This window comes from Ursus arctos, unplaced genomic scaffold (assembly GCF_023065955.2).
Source record: "Ursus arctos isolate Adak ecotype North America unplaced genomic scaffold, UrsArc2.0 scaffold_9, whole genome shotgun sequence".
NCBI lineage: Eukaryota > Metazoa > Chordata > Mammalia > Carnivora > Ursidae > Ursus > Ursus arctos.
In genome coordinates, this window is record NW_026623111.1 from 47,436,425 (window position 1) to 47,453,773 (window position 17,349).

The 17,349-nt window shown below is 35.8% G+C and overlaps 1 protein-coding gene across 8 annotated transcripts in view; it reads left to right on the plus strand.

Moving 5' to 3' along the window:
* The window catches only part of ADGRL3 (adhesion G protein-coupled receptor L3), a 788,566-nt gene that overhangs the window by 501,363 nt on the left and 269,854 nt on the right, over positions 1 to 17,349 (plus strand). For 4 of the 8 annotated variants that reach the window (XM_044387778.3, XM_026508964.4, XM_026508973.4 and 1 more), the window contains 2 exons: positions 2,612 to 2,626; positions 4,809 to 5,609. In XM_044387778.3, coding sequence (XP_044243713.3) covers positions 2,612 to 2,626; positions 4,809 to 5,609 — 816 coding nt within the window. The remainder of the gene's footprint in view (positions 1 to 2,611; positions 2,627 to 4,808; positions 5,610 to 17,349) is intronic. The other 4 variants (XM_044387774.3, XM_044387777.3, XM_044387775.3 and 1 more) reach the window with 1 other exon arrangement.

Sequence of the window (17,349 nt, forward strand, 5' to 3'; positions counted from 1 at the left end):
TAATAATTTTCTCCAAAGTGAAACTGCCTAATAAATCTTAATTTTGAATAAACAGCAAGTAACAGAAACTAGCTTTACTTATGCTACAGCTTATGCCAGTTTATTTCAAATTAGACCGAGACCAGAGAATTAAAATTTCTCAAGTTAGACCAAGACCAGAGAATTAAAAGTAAAATTTTACCTAATGACAATTGAGAAAACAGAAGTAAAAGTTCCTTGAAAAATAACAATACCCATTAAATTGTAAGATAGTATTTACAAGATAACAAATACCTTATCAACACTTTGTATCACATATCCTGTCTTCCTCATTAAGTATTTGTTGAAGAAATACTAGTCACCAAGAAGTTAGGATAACTGTGCTTTAGAATAAGACGAAGAGTTTTATGTGAAATAAAACTAAAGTTGTGTGTGTATACATTTTATACTTCAGAATATAAGGGGCACCTGGGTGGAGTCGGTTAAGCGTCTCCCTTCCGCTCAGGTCATGATCTCAGGGTCCTGGGATCAAGCCCCGCATCGGGCTCCTTGCTCAGCACAAAGCCTGCTTCTCCCTCTCCCTCTGCCACTCCCCCTGCTTGTGCTTTCTCGCTCTTTCTCTCTCTGCCAAATAAATAAATAATGTTTAAAAAAGACTATAAATCCTCTGTATACGATTCTTAAAAGTATATATATTTAGAAGTATTTCAAGGAACAAAATTAGTTCTATCTATATTTTTATAGTCTAGTTGCTGAAAAATGTCAACTTCAGTATGACTTCCCACTCCCAACCTCCACTTTCATTGTAATGTGCCTTGGGTCCAAGCTTTCTAGACTATTAAATTTCTTAAGGTGATTTCTTACACTTCTTTTAGTTGTCCGTCTGAACTCAGATTTGTGAGTATTCTAGTCACAAAATGAAGTGCATCTGCTAAGTAAAGGATTTAACTGACCTGTAATGAGGCATATAATCCAGTGAACACTGCAGTCACTCGATAAAGACTGAGGATGATGATAAACCATAACAGTATATATAGAGTTGCTAAAAGAGTCCTAGAAATACTATTAAAATAAGATTTGTATGTTGATGAGATAAGGAATCTTTAAAAAATAACCCATTTGCAACTTTTTAAGCATAACTTTTAATTTCAGATTTATTTATTTTAGAGAGAGCAAGAATGAGTGGGGGGATAGGGAGAAGGAAAGTGAGAGAATCTCAAGCAGACGCCCCTCTGAGCATGGAGCCCAAGGATGTGGGGCTTGATCTCAGGACCCTGAGACCATGACCCAATGCGAAATCAAGAGTCGGAGGCCCAACTGACTGATCCACCCAGGTGCCCCAAGCATAACTTTTGGTATAGACTAGTTTTGTCTTCTAACACATGTGATACTGAGCTTTCAAAAGAGTCATTGGAGAGAAATGAGTGTGATTTTGAACAATAGAACACAAAAGAGCTTAAGTCAAAGCACAAAAATCTCACCCAAACGCAATGACCCAAAACAGTATTCTCCCTTGTTTTGAAACTTCCCTAGAGTTTTATTTATTGTGCGATATTTCAGTTCATCCATTCCATTGAATTTTTTTAGATTTATATCAACTGCAATCTGTGATTTTTAAGTTTGTGTTCTGAACCCATTTTTCCCCAACTCTTCCCCTTGTTTTTTGGTGGTGCCTGTTCTTTTTTCTGATGTAGGCAAATTGTGTCTAATGAGACAAATGTTTATGAGATAAACAGGATGCTTCTTGGTGAGTTACATGAATATGTTACAATTTCTCAAAATTTTTCCTGACTTGTATTGGTCAGTACTTTAAAAATAAAAATGGAATCTAATTTGAGAGATACGTAGCCATAACATGGCTGAGGATTTCAATTTATTTTTACAAAGGTGTGTTAACTTGATTAAGAATTTCAGAAAAGGCCAGAACAGATGGCTCATTATTTATGTCAACCTTCTAATAAATTTTTCTAAAAGATACTTTTCCATAATATCAAATATTGATAAGTGGGAGGCAAAGAAGTTTCTTCAATAAAGATTATGAATCCACTTATTTAGTATGAGAGCATTCCCTGTAAATGTGTAGCCTCATGAGGTTTATTTCTCTTAAGACTGACATGGAAAATCTTAGGCCTGAGAAAATGAGTTGCAGAGTAGTTTCTTCTGAAGAGATCAATCCTTGAGATGGGTAAAAAGCAAGACTATTATGTTAAGTAGTGGTATAAACTATAATAGTTTATAAATGAGACTAGTCAAGCTATTTGAAAGCTTTATGTATATAATTACCTTCCTAACTTGCAAAGAGAAATATGGGTGTTCTTATTATGAGTATTGTATTTCCTATGTCTATAGTTTGAAATTGTATTTTTTTTCAATCTTAGCTTGAATAACTTTTGCCTTATGTTTTCTAAGTCTGTACTGTGTTTTTAAGTTTATAATATGATTGCTTTTTAAAAAAATAATTTTACTAGGGAAATGTTTAAAAAAAAAAAACCTATGTTCAAAAAGCAAGTATGAGTGAAATAAATTATTTACTTTCAGTTTGGAAGAGGTGAATAAAAAGTGCTTGGCCAATACCGTACCATTAATCTATTCTCTTTTCTCCTTTCTCTCTGTACTTCTCTCTCTCCAATAGAAGTGGAACAAAAAGGTAATTAAATACCTTTCATAAATTATATACTATTTATAGGCTAAGTTATTTAACAGTTTAACATTTAGTTAAAATAATTTTGTATTAATTCTTTTTTATGAAAATTTATTTACTACTTCTGCTGCTCAACTTCACTTTAATCTGTTGTGATGAACAGTGCTGGTTTGATCCTTTTATCCTAAAACAGTTTAATCATGTAAAATTTTCAACCATGCATTTTCTTCCTCATTACTTTTAAATAAGTAGTTAGAAAATCCAGTAGATGGTGATGGATAGTGATGCTTTAGATTTGTTTTTATTTCTATACTAGATAATTTTCCATAGCTCTGGTGTGGTCTCCCCATTCCTTTATTTTTAACTATTGGGGGAGAAGGGGAGATGGTTTTCTGAAATACCTTCTAATAATTTACATTAGTAATCATGGGCTCATTATTAACCAACTTAAAGTTTATATACAATTTTGACAACAATGCCTATCCATTCTTTATAATTATAGGCATCATATTAGAAATTCTTCTAATCATCAATTTTATCATTGAGTATAATTTGATGAAGGCCCTCTGTCCTTGCTATGGAAGATTTTGGTGATCAACTTTGCTCTTGAACTTTTCATTTCCACAAAAGTAAAACTTTGGACATTTTAATAATGTACTCTCCTTTTTTAATAACGTACTCTCCTTTTTAATAACCTTCACATCCTAGCTGAATTTTATCTTAGATCATTTTCCATTGGATCTAGGCTTATAGTTGCTGTTAAAGAGCTAATCACTAATATCGAGAGAACAATACTTTAATCATTAAAATATGGGTCAACATACAAATTCCTTATGATTTCTTAATTTCTCCACCCAGTACCCTTCTAATCATTTCAAACGTTAACAGTGGACTGCATGATTATTTTTCAGTGTATTTGCTTTGCAAAAATACTAGAGCAGTGTTTCCCATAGCAGGTTCAACAGAACACTACACTTTAAACAGGCTCTTTAGAAAGGGTTCCGTGATCAAATTAGTTTGTGAAATTTGTTCATCTTCCTTACTTCTGCCTTGGAGATTCACTGATGTACCAAAGCTATTAGAATCTCTGCCACAATTCAATTTAATCTGATATTTCTTAAACATATGGCTAAGGTTCCCTGTTTTCTTTCTGTGTGACATCTAGTTATACCACTTGAAACGGATGCTTCAAGGACCATTCTTTGGGAAACATTGCTTATAGCCCCTTCATTATAAGCGAGCCAAGCTTTCTTACCACTGTTCACACCGTGTGCTACTGAATCATTCTAAAAATAAAATGAATCAGATAATTCCTGCCCTTTTCCAATCTGAAGTATGAGCAGCAAAATATTGTAGCAAGTAATCTTGTTTTTTAATGTTCTTCTCATGTAACAGTAAAAGGTACATGTTTTTAAGTTCCAATACTACTGTATTTAACAGGACATTTTTAACTGATTAAAATCTAGATCTTGGGTTCTCTTCTCTGTAACCTTTCACCTTTTCTTCTTTCCTTATTCCTTCTTTCCTTTCTTTTTCTTCCTTTCTCTTTTTCCTCCCAGTATCCATCCATCGCTCATTTTTAATTGTGTGGGTTGCATGCTCTGTGTGTGCTTTAGCAGCTTTAAGAGCTTTGTTTTTGTTTTTTGTTTTTTGTTTTTTTCTAGAAGATTCAGTGGCCTGTATTACAGGGCTTTTCTTTTCCTTTATTGTTATACTTAATTACTATTGGATTGGATTTCTATTTATTTCTTAATGATAAGTTATTGAATGGCTAATGTCATCAGAGTGGAAACAATATATATATATATTTAATTTCAAATAAGATACATAAAATATTATGTATAAACATTTGTATTTATTTTATGTCTATAGAATCTATAGACATACATCCACCTGTGTATGTCTATCCAGAAATATTGTATCACGTTTTACAAAGGTAAAACTCAAAGGAAAACACAAGTACTCATAGAGAGGCCACACTTTTCAGCAAATGAAATAAAAATGATTTTGAGCAAAAGTCAGAATTAATATGTAAGACACTTTGTGTACTCAGAAGAATGCAACGAAAGAATTAACTGGTGGTGGGTATCTCTTGTTAGAGTTACATTCCATTTGGTGAAAAATTAAAATCTATGACAAAATATTAAAATTAATGTATTTATTATTTTAACTCTTTCCCTTCCAACAGTTTTTCTTTGTCCTGGACTACTAAAAGGAGTATACCAGAGTGAACATTTGTTTGAATCTGACCACCAATCTGGGGCATGGTGCAAAGACCCTCTACAGGCTTCTGACAAGATTTATTATATGCCCTGGACTCCCTACAGAACTGATACCCTGACTGAGTACTCCTCAAAAGATGACTTCATTGCCGGAAGGCCAACTACAACCTACAAGCTCCCTCACAGGGTGGATGGCACAGGATTTGTAGTGTATGATGGAGCTTTGTTTTTCAACAAAGAGCGCACCAGGAACATAGTAAAGTTTGATTTGCGGACTAGGATAAAGAGTGGAGAGGCGATCATAGCAAATGCCAATTACCATGATACCTCCCCCTACCGATGGGGAGGCAAATCTGACATAGACCTGGCAGTGGATGAAAATGGACTTTGGGTAATCTATGCAACAGAACAAAATAATGGTAAAATTGTCATTAGTCAATTGAACCCTTATACCCTACGGATTGAAGGGACATGGGATACTGCATATGATAAAAGATCAGCTTCCAACGCATTTATGATTTGCGGGATTCTGTATGTGGTCAAATCTGTATATGAGGATGATGACAATGAGGCCACAGGGAATAAGATTGACTACATTTACAACACCGACCAAAGTAAGGATAGTTTGGTGGATGTACCCTTTCCCAATTCATACCAGTACATAGCAGCTGTGGATTACAACCCCAGGGACAACCTTCTTTACGTATGGAATAACTATCACGTCGTGAAATACTCTTTGGACTTTGGACCTCTGGATAGTAGATCAGGTAAGTTTGCCTTTTGATGATACTCTAGGGGGAGATATTCACAGTGTGATTTTGTTAAGTTTTTTTTATGTGTATGATTAGACTTCCTTTGTTGTCTTGCTTCTGGCCTGTGTACCTGAAAACTGTTCATTGTCTTTTCATCTAAAAAATGTTGCTATTAAGCACTTTCGGCTCTTAAAAAAAAAAAGTATAAGAAACTTTTTCTCCCTTGTGCAGCTAGTCTTCAATCTTAAGCCCTTCTCTGAAGGGCATTCTTATTATCAGCTGGTTAGTTCTTTGTGTAGTGAAGTACACAAAACCTTTACTAAAATAGAATGCCATCCTGTCTAATTAATGTGACATGCCCTCAGAAGTGCTCTCCACTTAGAAAAATGTCAAGGACTGCCTTGGTATAATGCTTCAAGAGCCCTATGCCAATATATTCACTTTGCAGAGGGTGTCATATATGACCACCCCTATTGGGAACGTTGTCAGTTTGAGTGTACGAATGTCTGAGTGTACCTAATTGATACATACAGAAAAATGTTTATAACTGATGAATACGGAAAAAAATAGACCTCAATTTTATAAGAAAAAACAATGCAAAGCACTGCTTTGAGTAAACCAGAGATAATCTTTAATCCCAATTCTTTTCTTTAAAGATTTTATTTATTTATTTGAGAGAGGGAGTGAAAGAGAGAGAGAGAGAGAGCCCTTGAGTGGGGGGTGGGGCAGAGGGAGAAACATACTCCCCGCTGAGCACAGAGCCTGACTCGAGTCTCTATCCCAGGACCCTGGGATCCTGACCTGAGCTGAATACAGATGCTTAACCCACTGAACCATCAAGGCACCCCCCACCCAGTTCTTTAAAATTGTCTTTTTCCTCTCTAGGACATACCATTTCCTTTTAATGTTGTTTAAAGATAGTCATAAATTGCGTTATTATTTTAATTTTTATTTACACAACTGAACAGAATTATCTAAGTTTAGAGGTTCAGCTATTTTAACTAGCAATATTGCTGTTCTTCATGATAAAGTATAATGGAAAACTAAGATACAGGTGTCTGAATTTTGATAGTAATTTAGCAATTCAAAGTTTACATTTTGTGTCTTTCAGTACTGACATGTTAGTATAACTTGTTTTCTGCACTGTTCTTACCATGCTTTACTAGCATGCTGTTCTACTTCCTAACTCAGTTCATTACACACATATCTTCTTATACAACTAGATTCTAAGTTCCATATGGACACTAGTATAATATGTGGTATATATAAAAGAAAGGCTCGGTAACGCTTTGCTAATGAAGGAGTGAAAAGCTTTCCACTTCTCACTCTGATAGAAGGAGAAATTGCCATTTTCTCTAATCTCCAAGACGCCTTAGTCAGAGTGACAGCAATTCTTTCCATGGCCAGCAATGCTGATATTATATTGAACTGCCCCTTATGGAGGGAGAGGCCTAAGTATGTAACAGCAACAAAAGCAACTTCTCCTTACTAAATCCTCAAAAAATCTCCTAGATCAAGTACAGTACCTGGCTCACCGCTGTACAGGTAAGCTTTTTCAATTTGTTACACCTAAGTGAGAATCGACCACCTGGAGGATTCTGGGAAGACTTTTTTTTTTCCCATAGCTGTGATATTCTTAAATTAAAATTTGTATTTTGTCAGTGAAAACTCTGTTTATGTGTGGTTCTTAGCCTCTTCTGGCTTTTAAATTGCAAGAGGACATAATTTCTAATTGCCTGCAGATAACAACTCATCTTTAGTGGTTAATCAGTGAAGAAGAGACAGTAACATGTTTCGAGTTTTATTTATTGAAAACATTATGCGTTATTTTTATCGCTAATAATAAATAAGTTAAATTTAATTAGTATTCCAGGTTTTGACTTGATGAATTAAAGCAAATTCTTAGTTCAGTTTTTTAAATTATCCTGAAAGAGCAAGACGATACCGTAGTCCCAACTATTTAGAGACTTGACACAAAGATATTTCCGATGGATATTAATAAACTTATATGTGTGTATACCCTTATATGATCAGTCATTGTGGACATAAGGAAAGGTATACCACTGATTTAATTTTATGTGTTTGTTTATGGGAGTTAAAATATTAAACCATCTTGCCCAAATATACTAGTATTCATGTTTGTTAAAAGGATGTTATTAAAGTGGCAAACACTGAGAAATGGCAAATCAGCTTTTGAAACAAATTCCTAACTTTTGCCAGGAGATTCAGTTTTCCCTCTCTTTAAACAACAATGAAGACCTTGTATGTTTTGCAAAGAGTAAGATTCCATGTGTATTAAATTTATAAATACAATCGCAAGGAAAATTATCAATTTTCATGCGTTAATGCTCAGATTTAAAAGCCAGCCTTTTGGTGTGGACTTACTGCAATTTAGAGGTGGAAAGAATAAGTGCAGAAGTAAATTTTATGCATTGTATGTGTGGATATGAGAATTTCAATTAGCATTAATAGAGGCTGTTCATCTTATTCCTTGCAAACAGTTTCAGCTGGGTGTTTTTCTTTAGTAAATTAGGTTGACATTTTTCAAAGAAATTGCCTTTAGTGAATTCTTATTATGGATCTTCTCATGTGTTTATGTACAGAAACCAACTTATTATAAATATGTTAGGGTCAAAAAGGCTAATTCTGCGCTTGTAGATCTAAGGCGTATTTGCTGTTGCCATCTGTTGGAAGCAAGCTTTTTTGTTCTGGTTTTAACTGAGTTCTAATCAATGAAAATTCACACTTCTGAAGTTCTTATGCAAAGGGGTATCTACGTTATACTTCTACTGAATATCACTTTTCTGTACATTAAAAGATCTGGGGGGTGGAAGTTAGGGGGCAAGTCTGTTTCTCTTGTATGCATAAAATTCCTTTTGGAAAGGGTACAGACAGCTAGCATGCCACTCTGAACATGAGCTTGGGAGCCTGAAGGACTTGGATTTGAATTTTGTCTCCAGTGCACAATGCTCAGCTTCTTGGTCTTGGTTTTCTCAACTACAAAATGAAAAAAAAATAACCCGATCTCTGAAAACTATTGTTAGATTTTAATGAGATGTTTGTGGTAGGTATCACAAACTTAACCAAATAGCTACACACCAGCCCTGCAAAAATCATTCTTATCCACATTTTCTAAATGAGGAACCTAAGACACCATAGCTCGTTATTACTCAAAGACCCCACAGCTACTGAAGTGCAACCCAACTCCAGATTCATATTCCCTCCTGTAACACTGGTTGTGGAAAGTGTTTACTGAGGCTGTGCCTCTAGATTCGTTCATTTGATGGAAGTGATCTCAGTATCCCCATATGCCAGGCACTTTCTAGATGCAGATCTAATTTGTAGTTCTCAGGGTAAGATTACCATAGATATGTGCTCTGGAAAGTTGTATCTGTTCGTCAACCGTGAAATCAGATGTATTTTCTCATCTTACAAGAGCCATTTTAAATTTTGAAATGGTGAACTTTAAGAAGAATAACAAGGATAACAGTGTCTCAGAAATATCCTAAAAGTAGTTTCAGAAATCATTTAACTTCAATCCCTTACTTTTCCTAGCACCCATTTTCAAACTGCTAATTGTCCTGCCTTTGTTGGCTTGGCTTAGCTACAGGACGTCGGTTTATATTCTTTTTCAAAGGAAACCATCCTGGGAATGGTACAGTCTGTGAAACAGGTTGTTTTCAACAATAGCTGTATAAATTAATTAATATTAATGTGATTTTTTTAACTTGTTTTCCAAATGTTCATTGTTAACTTTAAGTGAAGTTTCTCCTGGAAAAATGCTTTAATGGGCCTGGTCTTCTGGGCCAAGTTTTAAAAAGCTTAAAATTTGTTCTCATTTTTGTTTAAAAACCTTTTCGGAACCATCATCATGTATTTTGCATTACATTTAAATAAATGCAAGTTTTCCAGCATTTTCTGTAGTCTCCCAACATGAAAGTAATGGAAAATGAATCCATATTTATGCAATATTGCTATTCACATAATTTATATTTGCAACTTTTGTAGAAACAGTTTTTAATTATACCGTTCTGTCTCACATGGTCAAGAACATACAGATGCAAAGAATTTCCAGTTTATAAAAAGCTTTTGCTCCAGAACTAACGAGATTTTGATTTACATTGAAATAATCTTGTTGATATTGTTTCAGTCATTTTTGTTTACAGGTCCCTATGGAGTGCCTGATATATTATAGGTGCTCTGTCAAGATTTGTTGAATGATTTAAGAAATCAAAGAATGAATTATCATATATATTAATATTCAGAATATTATGAGGATTAGAATATTAGTCCTAAAATTTGTTTTATGAAGATTACATGTATGCCTCTCGGGTACTCCCCTTCACTCTTGGCTTCACACTGCTATAATCTAGAAGTTTTATGATTCATCCCAGTTATTCCCCACCCCCAACACCCAGCCTCTTCCCTTCTTCACTCAGATTGTAAAGAGCTTTGGTAACCTTATGCAAGTTTAGCAGGTGTTAGGGAGAAGTGCCAAAGCACATTAACACCTAATGCACTTTCTTTCAGAAGTAATTAGAAGAAATTAAAGTCGGTAGTCTTAAAATAGGGAAGAAAGTGAGCAACAGTTCAATGAATTTTATATTCAGATCATATTCTCAAATTTTTCAGTTGATGAATTCCAGGGTTTTCTTTAAGTTCAAAAAAACGGAATGTGTGTCATATTCAGAAATGAATAATAATCGTATTCTGTTGAAAACATACTTTGCAGAACGGCTGACTCAGTTTGGGACACTGGTATCCAAAGTGCGTGTCAGCATTAGCAGCTGAGTATAAAGTCAATGTAAACGTGCTTCCTCCCTTTTTTTCTGAGGAGAAAACCATACCTAGAGCTATCAGATCTAGAATTTTTTTTCAAATGTACTTTTAACTGAGCGTTTATCCTATCTTATAAAATATGATAGGAACTACATTTTCATCATTGCTTTCAGCTGGCTCTTTTGCAAGATAGACATTAAAACCCTCCAAATAATGCTTAGCTGCTTCACAGGTTATTTGAGCGATTCTCAGGTTGGCATTGTAATTCTAGAACTCCCTTCTATCCTGATACATCCCGTGTGAGCGAATCAGTTGCATACCTCCCCGTAGCCGTTATTAATAACGGACTGACTTTCACTCTGTAGTTGTCTCAAACTGCCTTATGCCCAGTCCATTATTCATTAATAAATAGGACTGAAATGTGAGGTATTTTCTTTGCTCTTCCCCTTCCAGTTTTTTTCTTAACTGCCCATAGAACAATCTAAACTTTCCTGGTCAAACATGCGAAGTTTTCCAGTATTTCCTACTGAAGGAGGAGGAAGTAGACTTAGGGTGATAGTAAGAATAGTCAGAGAAGCCCACTTCAAAAATGTCTTAAAGTTAGCTTGTCTAACTGATCTAAAAATCTGTTGGTTGAGATTGAGTGAAACACATCAAGTATTCGGTACGAACAACAGAACCATAAAGACAAGCAGTTACTGTCTTATGACTGTTCTGCTTCCTGAACACAATCCATATTTTCTTGAAAGCCATTTGAGATTATGTAAATGTATCCTTTCTTATATGCTGAAGATAACAGAATCTAAAACAACAACAAGAAGCCTACACATAACAGTTTAACAATGCAGATAAGGTGAACCTTCTGTCCTTATAATATGCTAATTAAGTGCATTTGTGTCTCCAGTACAGGCTGTGACTATGTAGTGATAAATAAGAACTTTAAACACACATGACACCTCGTTAAAATGTAATTTTCACATCATATATCTGAGCCCTTTACTTTGACAGCTGAGTAATGTGAGTGCTGGGCAGAGAATCCTGAACATTTTGAAACTGTCACGTGTTTAATAGGTAGCTGAATCTGCTTCCTGAACAGTTTAGTTAAATATGGTGCATCCTAATCACAAAAGAGAGCGTGGAAGGAGCAGGATCTTAAATCAGACTTGTCCTGAACCCGTGGGTTAGGATTGCTCCACAGTTCCACGTGAGAGGCCACATCGTCTCTACAGTTTAATTTACATCATCTTAGTAACTGAGTGAACTTTACAAAAAGAAAAAATAGTCCGCTACTTGTTGCTAATTTCATCCCGGTCTGTATATTTACGCATCAGCTGTTCCCCTGTCTGCAGAGGAGCCCCTCTCCTCCTCCCCGGGCTGCTTCACTGCCTGGAGTCCAGCTGCTGCCTGAAGGGCTTTGCTGCTGCTGCTTTCTCAGGGAGCCCAGCCAACACTTGAGAAATTTGCCCTCGCTAGTCCACTGCCACTCAACATCAGCTGAAGTCTCTTCTGTTTGTTTTTACCTGTCTTGTGTTTTCCTTTCTTCGTAACTGAGGGTTAAACCTTTTCAGAATGACACCTTCTGCTTTTCAGGCTCTGAATATCAAATCACAGTCCTGTACAGAGCAAAGCTTGACCTGCCTTTCTACAGCCAAGCCCAGTGTTAGCCACTAATCTGACATGTAGGAGACAAGATGCAAAGGATAAAGAGGTTCACAAATGATACTAACTTACTATGTTTTTTTTTTCCCTACAAAGTGATGTCCCTGATAAATGTATAATTATTAGAAATGTAATCAAAATCGTCCACATGCAACACACAGTCATAAAAAGATGACTTGTGAATCAGCTTCCCACTCACACCAGCTGTCCCTTCTGTAACCATTTCACTGCTCATTAGCACGGCCACCAGAGGGCAGGCAGGTGGAACGGAAATAGTTTTGCTGCTCAGTATTAGCACATCTCCTCAGGGTTGGCAACAGTCACTAAAATGAGATTTCTGATTATCTAAGGGTTCCACTTCGGAATACTCTGCGTCTGTCCACATTAACACGGATGAATGAGAATTGATTTTATTATATAGCAAAGCCTGACATTTGCTTTATTTCTTTGTGTTGTTGTTGTTGTTGTTTTCCTTTCAAGTTCTAGGTAGCGGTCAAGTACCATAGAATAGGGTTGACAATCAAAAGTATGACTTTAAGGACAAGGGTATTTCCCTCTTAAGTACTTTTCCATCAGGAAGCTAAATTCTCAAATTATAATGAATAATGACCAAATAATTTAAGATACATAAATGACAAGTAAAATCTGTGTTGTACAATTTTGGGGAAGAGATATCAGATTTCCCTAAAAACAAGTGGAGAACATTTCCTTCTTATTTGCTTAAATAAGAACTCTGCCTGTTTCTCTTTATGTTCTTCAATAGTACAATTTGTGGTCAAACTTTTTGCATCCACTTACCCCAATTAAGGTACAAATTAAAATTATCCAGTCCTTTCTCTCTGAAAATGTCTTGTGACTGAAATATGTTAGCCTTAAAATTTGGATTTTTAAAAATAATGTTAGAAAAAATGATTCCACCAAAATTATACGAACATGAGTGAATTGTTAGGTATTTGTTGATTTCATGATTTAGAATGATCTCTTACACTAATTATTTTAAAAATATATAAGAAATGTCTTCGAAGAAACTTTTGCCTTTAAAAAAAAGAAAATGGCACTTTATTTAGAAATATCCTATTCAATAAAAAATATAAAATGGACTGTGATTTTTAAAAACAGTAAATTTTCCAAAATCTATAATATTGCTATATAGCATACATATTTACATATTAAACAAAAAATTTAGACTTTTATATTTTATAGAGAAGCCCACCAAGAGACATAAGTGGTAATGGTTGAAGGAGAGGAAGCTTGAAAGTGGAACTGGAAATACTAAGAAAAAGCCAAAGATTAGAAGTGACATTCAGGCACATAATCAGACCTGTTGTAGGAAAGAGAAGCAAGAAGTCAAAATTGGATTTAGGTCAGAAGTCCAATAACTGGTCCTCCCTCCTTCCTGTCTTCCCTCCCTTCCTCCGTCCCTTCCTCCCTTCCTTCCTTCCTTCCTTCCTTCCTTCCTTCCTTCCTTCTACCTGACCTCCCGCCCTCCCTCCCTCCCTCCCTCCCTCAGTTCCTTCCCTCCTTCCTTCAGTAAGCATATTTCTAAGTATAGCTAAGGCCACACACTGTGCTATGCTCTACTGCTACACCTGTGAACGGGGCAGATATTGACCCTATCTATTCTCACCGAGCTTAGAGAATAGTGAAAACAGGCGCCTGGGTGGCCCAGTTGGTTTAGCCGTGACTCTTACTTTCCGCTCGGGTCATGATCTCAGGGTCATGAGATTGAGCCCCAAGCCGGTCTCCACGCTCAGTGTGGAGTCTGCTTGAGATTCTCTCTCCCTCTCCATCTGCCCCCCCCCCCAACTGGCGGTCCTTTACTCTCTCTCTTTCTCTCAAATAAATAAATAAATCTTTAAAAAAATAGTGAAAACAAATAAAAGAAACAAAGAGGGTTGTCAAAAAATAGTAGTATCACCTATTTACTGAATGTTCTCTTTTCTTGCCATTTACATAGATTATCAAATTTAACCCTAACAAATATCATGCAAAGAAAGCATCATCGTCATTTCCAGGTGAAGAAATTGAGGGTTAGAAAAGGTAAATAATGCAAACGGTCCAGAGCTGCAGTTAGAATCCTAGCCCGTCTGACTTTCCGCTGTGTCCTATTGCATTCGTCAGTGATTAAGAGGAATACAGGTGCCACAGCCAAGGAGTAAGGGGAAAGGCAGGAAGGCAATGTAGATGTACTAGCATGTAAGTAAAGCAGCTAAGCTGAAGCAGGTGAAAGGCAGCAAGGACACATCATCCTCGAGTTAGAGCAAGGGCAAGCAAACAGCACCGGCTACTGGAGAGCACCACCATCCCCTCCAAATTGCATGAGGTTTCACACACACTTTCACCCTTAAAAAAATGCTATGAGGTACAGATGAGGAAACTAAGACTGAGAAACATAGTCACCTGCCCAGAGAAACTTGTGATGTTGATGTGAGTTTCAGAGAAGCTCAGGTGTATTTGACTGAATCACGAAGCCACAACATTTTATAGTTACAATGGAAAAGATTATAATGCACACAAGCATACGATAAAATGTGATGTTATGGTGCATGGTTATGGTGTGTGTGGGGGGGTGTGTGTTCTTGGAAATGCTTGAAGAAACAGGTGTGATTATTGGAGGATTAGAATTAGAAACTTTTGCAGAAATTCTGAGCAGTTTGACAGACCACAGAGATTTGGGGACTGGCTCTTTATTAGATTTAACTCTAGTTAATCTATATTATTATTTCTGTTTTCATAATTCAGATGTGTTGCTACCACAACTTTTATGTTCACTGTCTATGGGCAAGATTGGCAACATGGTGGAAAAGCAAAATGAAGGAAGAAAGGAGTTAGGGAAGAGAGAAATAAAAGGGAAATAAATATGTTTTGTTTCCTAAAAATAAATGGATAAGAAATGGATGAGTTCTCTTTTTTCAAAGGGAAGGTGATGAAAGAGCACGCATTTAAAAATGTTAAAAAGTTATTTTACACGATTGATTTAATTGCCTTAAGTGGTTAAAGAAAAAATTAAGGACATAGTGTGGGATGCTTTTTTTTCTTTTTTTAAATAATAATTTTTTGTTATATTCTGTTAGTCACCATACAGGACATCCCTAGTGTTTGATGTAAAGTTCCATGATTCATTACTTGCGTATAACACCCAGTACACCATGCAATACGTGCCCTCCTTACTACCCATCACCAGCCTATCCCATTCCCCCACCCCCCTCCCCTCTGAAGCCCTCAGTTTGTACCTTGATGGTTGGAATGTGAATTGTCATAATCACCTTGGCAATACCTGGTAAAACCCTTATCTGCATGATAGGCCTATTTTGTATAGTAGCATATCTACTTCTAGGTTCCCTCCCTAGAATAACGTTCATGCTTATATGAAGAGAGGCTCGTACAAGGGTGCTGCTATGTCATGTATAGAATAACGTAAAAGTGGAGTAGCCCAAACTGTTCCTCAGTAGGTGGAAGGATACATGTTGTGGTAGGAAAGGAAGACGGAGCAGCTTGCGTGCAGTTGCACAGGTGAATAATAAGCAGCTGGAATAGAAGATAGGAATGAGACAGCCATCTGGCTGCACCAGAGACTTTAAAAGCCCCGGTCAGTGTGGATGGTAGAGGGAAACAGTATGTGATCACTTACCCCTCAGAAAGTAATATACCAAATCAACCGTTGGTACCTGTGAAATGGTAAGTCAGAAAAAGTCTTGAGGTGACATTTCCCCTTCTAGGAATATAGCCCCACATGGCTTTAATAACTCAAAGAAGCCAGGACTACAACTTCCCAGAGCACCAACAACCTTTACCTCTTTCTCTGAAATCATTAGGTTTTTAGTAAAAGAAGCCCTCTCGTCAGAAAAGTAAAATTTTACTCTGGAGTTTTAATTGAGTGTGACCCATAGTAACTATCATGTGTTTTAGCTACTGAACCTATTAAACAATTCTTGAGAATTTAATTGCTAAAAAATTAGTTTTGTATCACCTTCACTGAATTTTCTCCTGAATAGGAATGTATTATCTTGCCATGTATTCTGGATTCTTACGATAGCTTTTAGTGTGATCGTAATTTTTAAGCTTTCAGGAGCATGGCAGAGTACCTCAGTTGATGAACAGGACTACTGACTTGGCTGATCATGTTCCAAAGTTAGAAATTTAAAATACCACAACAAAGGTTCAAGTACCCAACTTTGCAAGCATGAAAAAGCTGTAATTGTCTAAATCTAACGTGAACAAGATGTATATGAATGAAGGTGGGGGTTTTAGTTCTCAGATTTAATGAAAAAGATAAGCCAATCAGACAAGATATAAGCCTTAAAATGTTGAATTTCAGGACAATTCACATAAGGGATATAAAAAATATTCATCTAGTGGAGTTGCATTGTATATTGGGATTAGAGTCTAAAGTATCAAAGTAAAAATTAAGCATAATTGAATGATTTTTGAAACTCCTTTAATAGTTTATAAAATGTAGTGAGTTTTTAAAATATATATCCCTATAGAGTGCTGAGATAGTAGGATATATTATGTGCAATGTATACTCTACATACCAGAAAGTACATTTACAAAGCATAATTTTATAGTATTTTAAATACATAACTATTTGAATTCATGTCAAGTAAATGTATCTGTGATATACAACTTTTCTGTATTAACAGAGAGTTGCATAGTTATTTCTGTGTGGATGAATCCTTTCTACGAGAACTTTTCCCCCGAAACAATGCATATATTCGTTTAGATCATTTATTAAATGTCTCAGTAGTGCAATTAAAAAAGTCATAGCATATAAGAATATTTAATGAGGGGCGCCTGGGTGGCACAGCCGATAAGCATCTGCCTTCGGCTCAGGGCGTGATCCTGGCGTTATGGGATCGAGCCCCACATCAGGCTCCACTGCTATGAGTCTGCTTCTTCCTCTCCCACTTCCCCTGCTTGTGTTCCCTCTCTCGCTGGCTGTCTCTATCTCTGTCGAATAAATAAATAAAATCTTTAAAAAAAATATTTAATGATATGAGAAATGTTCATTATGTATTGCTAAAGTTTTGGGGTTTTTTTTAAGAGCAGGTTTAAGTGATTGGAAATTTAGATCATTATACATTTTATCTGCTTTTGTTTATATTTGAAGATTTCTATAAAAAGCTTTTTAAAATTTGTCAGGATAAGCATTTTAGTAGTAACAGTACTAATAGTATATATTTTAACATGTATATTATTCAAAGTTTTAATGGAAGTTAAGCTCTAAATTGTTCAGTTTTGAGCTTTTTTAGGTTTTACCAAATTTCTTTGGTGAATGTGTTCAGTCTTTGCAGTAGTGAAATACATTTCTAAAAAT